Source organism: Ornithodoros turicata, chromosome 2, assembly GCF_037126465.1.
Source record: "Ornithodoros turicata isolate Travis chromosome 2, ASM3712646v1, whole genome shotgun sequence".
NCBI lineage: Eukaryota > Metazoa > Arthropoda > Arachnida > Ixodida > Argasidae > Ornithodoros > Ornithodoros turicata.
Genome location: NC_088202.1, coordinates 118,808,091 through 118,820,189, shown reverse-complemented (window position 1 = coordinate 118,820,189; position 12,099 = coordinate 118,808,091). Strand labels below are relative to the sequence as shown.

Below are 12,099 nucleotides of genomic sequence, written 5' to 3'. Positions count from 1 at the left end.
TTCGTTGCACTATTTATCTATTGAGCGTCTAAACTCTATTTTTAGGAAAGAGGCATGAAGTGTGTTGATCATGCCATTTCCTTGAGCTTGAGGAGGTGGTAGGTACTGGAACACAAAACACAAGTAGACAGGGATATCCACCTACGCCACCAGCTTGCTTGCGTTTTAATGCGTTGTTCATCAGCATGAAGTGTATTTGCAGGTAGGATCTTTTGACAAGCAGCTGATGCTGTGCCCTTTCTCTATTCTTTCCCCCGCCGTGCTATTAGGTGATTCCGTAGTTTTGGATCCACGTAACTCAAGCTTAATTCCTTTTTGAAGAAACATTGCAAAGTTCCATAAGTGACACAAAACATTTGAATGTTTATTCTCCTGTCCTTTCTTCCTGCTCCTCTCCGTCCCTCACTCATCAACATTAACGGGAGTCACTCAGGTCATGGTTGGTTATTGTTTCTTCATATCGCTTGTCGTACATTTCAGACACGCCCCTCGTCAGCATTTGGATAAATCCTACCGTCGTGGCCGTGGACGAGAGCGCAGTGCTACTTCGCTGCGAAGCCGAAGCAGGTAATCCAAGACGCTTACGGCGAGTGCGGTGGTACAGAGACAGCGTTCCGGTGAATGAGACTCGGGAACAAGACCTTCTCCTGGAGTACCTACAACGAAGTTCAGCTGGGAATTATTCATGCCAGGCAGAGAACGATGCTGGCTGGAGCCCAATGTCTGAGTCCAAAAGCCTCGTCGTCTTATGTGAGTTCCCGGTTTCTAATCTTCCTACCTTGAGGTGGTCCTATTTATCATATAGGAACAACAACAACAACTTTATTTTGTGATTATAATTGGGGAGTTTTATCGCCAGGGGCGATACTCTACCCCATTGCTGGTGGTAATGGGATGAAGTGGAATAATCAGTCGCCTCACAGTGAGGACCGAAGTCCTATGGTATCCAAAAAGGTCAGATATGCTTTGAGGGGAGAGCGTTGGTGGGCTGGATTTGGCCATGGACTAATCCATTTTGACGATGTGATGGGGCGAGAGTCCATCTGATTAACAGACCCTGAAAGTGTGGTTCGGGAAGGTCGGTAGTGCGGAATATGGAGAAGTGTGTGCTCTAGATCTTCCAGATTACCGCAGTGATGGCATCTGAGAGAGCAAACTTGTCTCGAGCGGTAACGCCTCTGAGCTGTAAAAGCCGCATTGCGTCGTATCCGACGAATTAATGCAGCGTCTTGACAAGAGATGTTTCGTGGCATCCGGAAAGCGAGCGTTGGATCGACTCTTGTAAGCATAAAGGGGGATAATGTCACTTGGCCATTGGCGGGAAGCCAGGGGTGCAACTAGACGTCGAAGCATGGGACGACGGTCTCCTCTCAGCACTGCAGTACTAGTCCGCGGCCGTCTTCGAGGTGAGAGAACTGCTTCAGCCTGTTCATTCCCCACGACTCCACACTGGGCTGGAACCCACTGGAGGACCAGCCTGTGTCGTGTTTCGTACACGTGCTGGTAAGCCATTATCACCTCCGTCACTAAGGGTGCGGACGAGCCTCGTATCCCTGTGTTCTCGATAGCTTGTAGTGCAGATTTTGAGTCAGTGAACACTTTCCATTACCGCAGGGTAACATCGACTATGTGCTGCAGAAAGAATAGAATGGTATAGAGTTCTGCAGATGTTGCTGAGGCGTCATCCTTGCACTACGCCTTCGGATGGTACCCCAAATGCCGAGGCAAACTTGCCATTTCTGGAAGGGCCATCCGTGTATATATCTTGCAGATATGGAAAATTTATCTTCTACCAGGGCATAAAAATGTGCTCCAGGGACTTGAGGGGAACTTGGTGTCTTCGTTCCCGAAGGTCCGGAAGACTCATAAAGATAGGAGGGGCCGGTAAGGAAAGCGTGAAAGAGCAATGGAAGCCTGTCGATTGAACTCATTCAACGCAATCATATACCTTCTGATACTGAGATGGATTATTTCATTTCTTTGCGATGCTATTCTGAAAGCAGAATATACATTTAAAGAAAAATATAGAGATTGCAGTCCCACAAATGTGGATGAAAGTAAGGAAATGTTTGCACCATAATTTCGCCAGAAATCGACCTCTGGGGGTGAGAGGAGTACCGAGGCTCCAATGAGGGGAAGTGGCATATCTATATGGATACATATTTATGGGTATGTGCAGTTATAGCAGGGCTGTATTAGGCAATCTCAGATTGGGGGGGGCAGAGGAGGGGGCAGAGGTTAGGGAAATCCCTGGGCACGGGGCACAATAAACGTTGCATACCGAGAAATAACGGATGAGAAAAAAAAATCGATTTGTAGAGACCGCTGGTAGGAAGTTTTAGAAACATTTCCAATGGTAGTGGTTTTAAGAGCATCTCATACCTTGTCGTACCCGCATCTGATATTGAATTCGGTACCAGTTTGCCCCGCACAACGTCGGCGACAGCAGTGAAGTTGTATGCAATGCTCCTAGCTCGGTGTGGAATATACTGGGCGTTTCTTTTTATCTGCAACAAATTTTCATAGAAAGGGCCTTAGGACGCTTTTACTTTAGTAATTGGATCACTCGACGGGGCTGCTACTAGGAAACTGTATTTCTTCTCAATTGGGGGACTAATTAACAGAGATATTTTAATCAACTTTTTAATTAGTATTGACTTTAGGGGGCACATTGCAATTGCGTGATGTGCACATGACGCGCTCAAGGCACAGATGAAGCACAAAAGCAATCACAGCGCACCTACTGCTCCATAGACTTAGGAAGGTAGACTCCCCTAACTGGCCGCATGTGTGGGTCTGAAGAGGACACTGCACATGTCATAGGGTCCTGTCGACGACATCAGCAGGAGTGACAGCATCTCCAGGCCACCTCGGCCCGAATGGATAGACCTCCATTCGTGCAACGAACATCCTGAGCCCTTAGGCCCCGGCCAAACAATTCCAAGCCCTGCAGGCGTTCATGCAGTTTTTTTAGAGACACTAAGCTGGCGAATGTACTGTGACTGTAACACCGTAACACCGCTGTGGCATTCATGTGACGTACTCGTATGTGGCACGCGACAGCTATTTTCTTTTCATTTCAATCCTTAAATGGACTATCGCATCCACCGCGGTCGATTCCGAAACTACAGTGCCATTTTAGTCCTCGTTCGTCACTCATAATAACGCCGAAAATCCAACGCGAATTAGTGGAGCTGTTTCTGTGCAATTCGATGTAATACATGGCAACAGCAGACGACGGATGTTGAGGGCAATCCGGAATTCCCTCTCTGGAAACGTCACTTCGATAAGGCCAATCAGTGAGCGCCCTTTGGCGCGGACAAGGCAGGGAGCGGCAGAGAGGCCTTGGCGTCCGACCGCCGGGCGAGAGTGATGGGTGATGGTGTCTGCGTTTCGCAAAGATGTCTGAGATCGGCTCGTGGAATGCTGTTTCTGGCTAGCGTCGTACGTGTTTGTGCAGCCTTGAGCGTAACACTGTGTTCCACGGAACATGGTGATGTCAGCACTCACATTGGTAAGCGAGAGTCGGCGTATTTACCTAGGTCTGTTCACTTAGTATTTTGCGGTGCGAACGTGAAGCAGACGACCTCGGAGACAATCACCTGTCGCTGCGCTCCCATTCGTGTGCACGGCCTACGTCATTCTCGCTAAGCTGCAGAGGGCGTGCGAATCTTTAAAACTCGTTTATATAATAAGTAACTTGTTTTCGGAAATGAAACTTGGCCAAGCAGTCTGTGAAACCATGAAAGATGATGAAAGATGGAAGTCACTGAAAACGTTAGCCAGCTGTAGGACTCGAACCCACATCTTCTGGATTACCGGTCCAGGGCTCTACCAATTGAGCTAAGCTAACACACCTACAGCTCGCTAACCTTTTCAGTGACTTCCATCTTCCATCGTTAATTTCTTAGGCAAATTGAAGGAGGGGGGATATGTTAAATGCAAAGTAAAATAAAGAGAAGGGCAAGGTTAGCCACGATGTGGGCTTGCTAAAGCTTACAAGCAAGCAAAAGAAGGTACAAACAGCTGGGATACAGAAAATTATGAAAAAATACAGAAGAAACAGCTCCTTCCACTAATCGTTGCGCATAGGACGTATCAGGGAATGGCCAGGAGTTTAGATTCCCGAAGGAATGGTGTCAGCGCAGTCGTGACTTCAGAGTGCTGGGTAGGGCCCAGTAGCACCGCGAGGGAAAGCTCTCGGTAGCCCAGATGAGCAAGGCGGCGCTGGAGACTCGATCGGTGATCTTCGTACCGCTGGCAGGCAATGAGGATGTGTGGCACATCGGCTTCTACGTTGCACGTTGGGCAAAGAGGTGATGGGTGCTGATTCATCTTAAATAGGAAGACAGGAGTTCGTGCCACATTCAGCCGCAGCCGATGAAGCAACGATTCCTCGATGCGCGGGATGCGGCCAGGCACAGCATATGTCATTAAAGGGTCAATGGATTTAAGGAAGGCATTAGTTGGCATTGGTTCGTATAGCTTGTTGCTGAAAGAGCTGTGTGCGGTTGGCAGTGAAGCGGCGGATTTTCAGCTGTCACATAGAGTGCGCAAGGGGAAAGACAGTTGGTTGCTCAGTGTCGTCGGCTTTTCGAGCAAGAGCGTCAGCACGATCATTGCCTGAAATTCCGACATGGCTCGGAATCCATTGGAGCACCACTTCGTGTCTCAGCGATACAAGTTCAGAGTGCAGGGCGATGATCGTGGTGTAGGTGTAACTGATGACTGCAGCAGAGTAAGAGGCCAGCGCCTCGGAGCCACTTTACTGTCGGTGAGGATCGACCAGGCCCTGGGCGCGCACGAGGAGACATGTCTCAAAGCGGCCAGTAGTGCGAATGCCTCGGCCTCAGCAGATGACATAAGAGGGAGCTTGAAGCCGTACTCAGCTCCATCCTCTGGGTTGCAGAAGGCAGCAGACGACCCAACCAGAGAAACTGAAGCATCATTGTAGATTTGGGTTCGATGCCGGTGGTGACTGTAGATGTGGTACAAGGTCAGTTGGCAGGCCACAACTGTTGGCACAACCTTCTTTTTCTTAAGGCCCGGAATTGACGTTTGTACAGTGGGGTAGTGAAGTGTACACATGGGTGGCGCAAAGGAGGTCCGAGCGGAGGTTGAGGTTGAGGGGATGTTGCTTCGTAAACGGCAAATAGCTTGACCGAATGCAGATGCGGGATAACGTTGCGCAATGTCACAGAGGTAATGGGCTGGATGGCGGGCAAGATAACGTGTGTACGCGTGTAAGGCGACACTATCGTGAATAATAAGCACTGATGGCCCGCGTGCCTCCGCCAAAACAGAGAAGGTTTCCGTTGTCTTTGGCGCTCCCAAACAGAGACGGAGGCTTCTGGCTTGAATATTAGCAGCTCCCGCTCGTGAATGTTGGAGATCCCATAAAGGACAGGCAGGCTATAGCGCATAACGCCAAGCAACAGGGAGCAGTGCACACAATGGAGGTCAGCACGGACGGGCCCCATGTGGATCCACAGAGGTGCCGGAGCACATTACAGTAGATGCGGGCTCTAGCAGAAAGGGAGTTGATATACCGCGACCATGTCAGTCCCCTATCAATGATGATGCCTAGATACCGATAATGCGAGACGTAGTTCAGTCTAGAGCCAGCTAGCAGTAGGGGGTATTTGGTGAAGGAGCAGCGCGTGAATGCCATAGCTACTGTCTAGAGACAGACAACCCATGGTAAGCAAGATGCGCCACAAGAAGGTCTAAGGCATGTTGCAGACGACGCTGAATGGCATCACGGCGCGCTGCAGAGGTCCGTATGCAAATGTCATCGTCACAGATCGTGATATGGGTATGCTTGGGCAGAGGAGAAGGGAGATGCGCCAGGATGACATTAAACAGGAGCGGGCTGAAGACGCTTCCCTGTGGAACTCCACGATGCACAAAGTAGTTGGCACTGTCACCATCTGCTGTGCGTACGAAACAAAGACCTGTCAGAGAGGAAGGCTTGCAACCAGGCAAGGGTACAGTCGCCCACACCAGCTTCTTGAAGCGACGCGACTACAACATTATGGAGAACACTGTCGTATGCTCTCGCTAGATTCAGAAAGACAGCGGCCGTTAGGAGCCCATCAGACTTTGCTTACTGGATGGAGGAGACGAGATCGATGACATTGTCAATCGCGGACCGCGCTTGCCGGAAACCAGCCATAGCTTCAGGAAGCAAATTGAGGCTTTGTATGTATTTATCCTTCCTATGTTGCTCCAGCCTCAGAACATCAGTTCTCTCATGTGAAACCATGCCGAACATTACCGTGTCGGTCTCATACACACCTTTCCGGATGCGATAGTCCATTTCACTATCATTTTATTTACCGTCCTGGATATTTAATTGGAATGGAGCAGCCGGTTCTCTTCATAATGTTCATGGGCGCCACATTCTCCATTTTATTTTTCGTTACACCGAACCAAGCAGCACCTTATACCCTGCCTGCAGCACGTCAAGACGACCCGCCAGCATTTGCAGGAACGGGCACACAAGACGTCGACGATTGGTTGGGCGCTTACCAGCGTGTAAGCAAATTTGACGGATGGGGTAACACAACAAAACACGACGGTGTGGACAATTATTTAGGCGGTCTTGGAAGCACGTGTTTCATAAATCGCGAAACTGAAGTCGCTACCTGGCCACTATTTCGCACTCGCGTTACGGATCTCTTCGGAAGATCAGCGTTCCGAAACGCTGACGCTAAGCGCGAGCTGTTCCAGAGGTTTCAGGTGGTGGACGAAGCATTCACATCGTGCATAGCAGACACTCTCACGCTGTGTTGTCACGCAGATCCAACCATGGTCGAACTAGACAAAATCAAACGTATAGTCAAAGGAAATGCGCCAGTTGTTTTCCACCTGATCGTCTTAAGATCCCCTTCTACTGCTCAGGAGGCTGTAGGCCTACGCCAATAGCTGCAAGCTGCGTCAAATATTCGTACGTGTTCTACTTCGACAACATGTAACCCGTGGCCGTCCCCTTTCGTTGTGGACAATGTAAACGTCGATGCGCTTAGGACTCCGATACGGCTAATCGGAAGGGAAGACGTAGCACACATGTCGGCTGCGCCACAGACCTGTTCGTCTCCGCTACCCAGGCTGCATGCGCTTGTATACAATAAGTTGTTGTCGCAGCACTGGGGACAAATGCTGCAGCTCCACTTGTGCGCATCACCACCACGTCACCTGCACGTCTCGAGTGTCCAATTTTTCCCAACTGTACTATTGTCAGGACATCGGATGCTACCGTGGAACCAGATGCTCGCCCTCCTGACCGTTTGTACTGCAAACTGTAGGATGGGACAAGACGCAGTGTTTGCCCACGTCACATTTAAAAGAAAAAAAGAAAAAGTACTGCCCTCGACCTAAAAACGAAGAGCAGAGCAGGTACTCACTGCTTCGTCTCCCTCCCTAGCGAAGATTAGAACGGAGATCTGAAGCTGTCCTGACCGTTGATGTCGTTACCGAGAAAAAGCGCAAGTTTCCCTCCTCAAACCCTACGCGGACTCGCACTACTCTCCTTCAGCCAGGATGGCTTCGTATCCGGCCGTCGTCATCTCCAGGGCACGTGCATTCGAGTTACTCGGAAATGTGATTTTGGACGCCACACTTTTTTCCATAAAGCACACCTCGCGTTCACCGCTCCCATTATTTCATACGGAACAATATGAAAGTTTTCGTGTTTAATTATTTCTTACGTAAATGGTTCTCTAACTGCAAATCTTCTTGTGTGGTGACATTGTGGCGAATAGTCACGTAAGCGGCGGAATGTTGCATTGATGAAGTACCTGTAGCTCCGAAGTAAGACACGATGTAGGTGGCTCACGTCACATACCGTATTCGAAAGGTCTAGAGGTTCAGGGGTTAATGTGGGGATGGGATGTAAGGGAAAGCAAATGCCTGGTGCTGGTGGTAGAGCTTGGTAGGAGAAAGAGCTTGCCGTTGTCGGGCCTCCCAGAGGTGGGCAACGTTACGACTAACGCTCTGGGGGAATATGCGTCCTGGGCTGGCTTCCCAGGAAACTGTGCCGACATGTATCTGACAGCGTCTGAGGAAAACCCAGGAAAAACCCCAGACAGCCCAGCCGGCAGCGGGATTCGAACCCGGGTACCTCGAAATCTCGACATAATATGGCCAGCACGCTGACCACTCAACCGCGCGAGCTGGCCTGTATCGCCTGCAACGATTTGCTCAGTGCGAGAGCCATAGAGAGCGGCCAGTGCGGTCATTCCCGTGTCCCTGATACCGCTATTTTCGCTGCATTTCCACGGCAGTTTTGTTTTCATGGAGAGAGACGCTTCTTGCTACTTTAATGTATTCTTCGCGCTGGTTGGTATCGGGGGTATATATCTCATCCATGGATTAATTTGAAGGACGGCCAGGTACGTTACATTCAATAGATTTATTTCCGTTTCGCTCCAAGTAGAACAATTTGCACGCACAGAACAGGGATTAAACGAAAAACAGAAGAACGACCTTAGAAGGCCAGCATCCTTGTGGAAGTCAAGGCTAATTACCACCCAGCGCTGCCACTGCAGCGACCCTAGGAAGTTAAAGTAAATTTGTAATCCGCACTTCCGTGCCCACGCGCAAGAATGATGGAGCACGTGCCGAGATATGGCGATCGATATCTGCATAGCCTCTAGTACTTTGTCTTTACCTTTTTGGCTCGCATTTTTGAGTGATGCCTTTACTAATACGAGGTAATTGCGTTTCTTGTGAGTACTCACCATAATCAAGCTCCTCCTAACAGAAAATGCCTTATACTCTGATCGATAATCATTGTACCGTAAGTGCAGTTGTCTTGCTCCGACTTCATGCCCTCGCTAGCGCTAAGCAGGATATTTGAACTTTGAAATATCCTTGCATAGCGCTACAATGGAATAGTTAATTTTGAGAGATAGTTATCGCGTCTTGAAAACGTTTAGGCATTTCTCGATATGCATCCTCAGTGACCATTTTTCGGGTGTCCGGACAACTGTTCACTGTGAGAGAACTTCGATAACACATTCAATGAGATTAGATGTATACAGGTATCTACAGGTATATTTTATCAACAAGCAGATGGCGAATGGCTGGAGGTTGTGTTGGCCGAATTCAGTAGCATATCGCAAATGCTCAACTCCGCATACGCGGTGGAGGGGGGCAACGGGGAGCGCGTCCTTCAGAATTTGGAGAAGGACCCCTTGATCATGAAAGAACTGATGTTCTGAGATGTGGGTTCGAGTCCTACAGCTGGCTAACCTTTTCAGTGACTTCCTTCTTTCATCATTGACCCCTTGATAACGCGGTCCGCCGCCGGGTGGGCCGTGTCTGTGAACGCGCGGCCGGTAAAACAGTCGCCGTGCGGTACGCTTTGCGGTGCTGTTCCTGGGAAGATTTTTTCTTAAGATGTCGCAAATTAACGGTGTCCGTTGTGCACGCTGACCGGTGAAAGGTTTTCCCCAGAAAGAACAGAAATAAAAAAGCCAATTACATGATTATTTTCTGACCACGTAGCACCATCTGTGTTCTTCTGCCCTAATCCTAACTAATCTAATTGTCTTCAACGGTACCTTAGCCATGAGTCATGAAGATTATTTCAGAAGACAATCCACTAGCTATATTTTATTTCCACTTGCAGAATCAATGGCCTTAACACTTCAAAATTTACCCTCTATTGAGTTCAACGGACACGCGTCTTAAAGTACGAGCTCAGAACAGCATTCCCGGGTGTGAAATCAATAGTAAGCTGCACTCATCGCTTTCTTCCGAGAGCCAGACGATTGCACCGTCTTTTGTTTAACGCCTTCCCGGCACGCTATCCGCGTTCCGCTCAATAGTGAGTTTTAGTATACTTCATTTCATTTATTGCAATTCAAGTTCCGGTTTTAGATTCACGTATTTACATTGCGTTCGATGTGAGGAGGGTGGGGAAAAGCTGTGCAGAACAGCTGGTACATATCGTACGCTATCGCCGCTGCGTACGTAAGAGATAGCGTTTGCGGTTCGGCGCATGCGCAAGACACAAGCAGAGGTTTGGGCACTGCGCAAAACCACCACGCTATCCCATACGTTCGGAAAGGCGACACCGTACGTTATACTAAAACTCATTAATGGCGATCGCAGCGAAACGAAACGTGAAGCTGGACGGAATATACCTTGAGGTTGGCAGCTGGCAGATGTCTCGTATATGTGAGTGCGTGTAGGGCGTGTGTAATACATAAAAGTTACATACATTGTTCTGTCATGACTTTCTAATTACCAGAATGGCTGGAAGTGCCTTGTTCATTTGCGAGAGGTGACAAGGTGAAACCACACATGAAACTTACATTTCTCACACACAGGCGACTCTATTCTTCTCGTTTCCGTTTCTAACTAACTTCCTCACGTCCTCTTTCTTCTCATATTATTTTTAGCACTATTTGGAGCATTTATTTATTTTTTTAATTCCGCGTTTGCACCGCGAAGGAAATGTCGTGTACAGACGTGGACAGATGAAGAGAGGACAGCAGGGAGGAGTGGGGGACAGGGGGGTTAGTATGCGTCCTGTGTCGACTTCAGGGGGAACTGTGCCGACATTCGTCTGGAAAACCTGCCGGGAAACCCAGGGAAAACCTCAGACAGCAGGGCCCAGCCCATACAGCCGTAGCTTTCTACACCATGATCGGAAAAGCAGCCTCCCCAAACTGCTCTACGTGCAGTGTTGTGGAAGATGTCCAACACATTCTGATGTCCTGCGTACAATACACTGAAGCTCGTCGCCTTCTACGGTCGGAGCTAGCAGCAGTGTACGGCCGTCCGTTCAAAAGCACTTGGGCCCTGCAATCACAGTGTCAGACACCGGGCGTTCTCTGCCATAGTGAAAATTTTCCGGGACATTTATGCAGACAACAAGTTTTGAGCCTATGCGTGTTTTGTGGGTTTTGTTGTTCGACTGTTTGCGTGTTGCGTGTTTGCGCGTTCTGTGACATCTCAGTGTGTGTGTGCAATTGTTTTCTGTCGGGATCACCACCACCACTAATCATCATCATGAGCATCATCATCACCATCCTCCTCCTCCTCTTTATTGGCATCATCATTACAGGAGTTTTCCACCAAAGTAACTGGTGCAAGTGATGTGGAGTTGCGGGCCTCACACTATTAGTGAAGCCAAAATCTCCATTTTATTTTTTCTTAAAACCAACCAACAGCAGAGCCGGCGCGGAGATTCGAAAAAGCGTCACCTCCCAGTCTCGCCGTGGAAAGCGATCATCCTAACCACAATGCCACGGGAGATGGTAGCACTTAATTACAGAGTCTGCAGAATGTACAGGACAAAACAGCCAAGCGATTCCGCACAAGGATTAACGGAAGGATAAGCCCTAGGTAATTTAACCCTGCCGCCCTCACCACTGAGATTCTAAACGTACTTTTGTTTTTCATTAGTCCTTGTGAAGACGTGCCATACATATTGAAAGACTAGACCCGACCATACTGTGAAATGGAAAGATTAGACCACGCATAATTTAGTGGCTGACGTGAAATTAGTGACTTCAGACGCGTTACTTTGGTGAAACCCATCGATCATCTTCGTATAAAAGACAGAAAGGACGTTTTCACAAGAAAACGTCCACGAAACGTGCGTTTTCTTTCCCTGGAATAGCCTCAATAATTCGAATCGCGTAAAACATTGCCACGAAATCGACGAGTCTCTTCGCTACGCTGTAACTCGGTACACACGTGGTTACGAACATAGTCGGGAGCGGCATGAACCGTATTTCACGACGGAAATGTGCCAGCGTTGCCTCAACCGGATCGTGCGCAACGTGAGCAGCGAGGAACCGAAGCTGGAGTTGGACTTGGACTTAGGAAAGAAAAATATGGAGATGGAGGCTCCTACAAAACACAAGACCCGGCTACTCCAAAGCACTTGAAAATCCAGTAAGTCTAAAAAGGCGTTGCAATGTCCACAAGAAATGCATTAGAGCAGCTGTCGCACGCTGTCTAAGATCCATAGGCCATTCTCCGAGGAGCTTTACTAAGTCTAGAGGACGGTGGTCCAGTCTTTCCAATGCGGCTCTGAGGTCATTACGTTGGACACTGTATCTGGAGCAGTTAATTAATATG

At 48.8% G+C, this 12,099-nt stretch overlaps 1 protein-coding gene across 4 annotated transcripts in view; it reads left to right on the top strand.

Annotated features, from left to right (window-relative positions):
- The window catches only part of LOC135385983 (hemicentin-1-like), a 219,600-nt gene that overhangs the window by 143,654 nt on the left and 63,847 nt on the right, over window positions 1-12,099 (top strand). For all 4 annotated transcript variants that reach the window (XM_064615655.1, XM_064615653.1, XM_064615654.1 and 1 more), the window contains exon 6: window positions 481-750. In XM_064615655.1, the coding sequence (XP_064471725.1) occupies window positions 481-750 (270 nt within the window). The remainder of the gene's footprint in view (window positions 1-480; window positions 751-12,099) is intronic.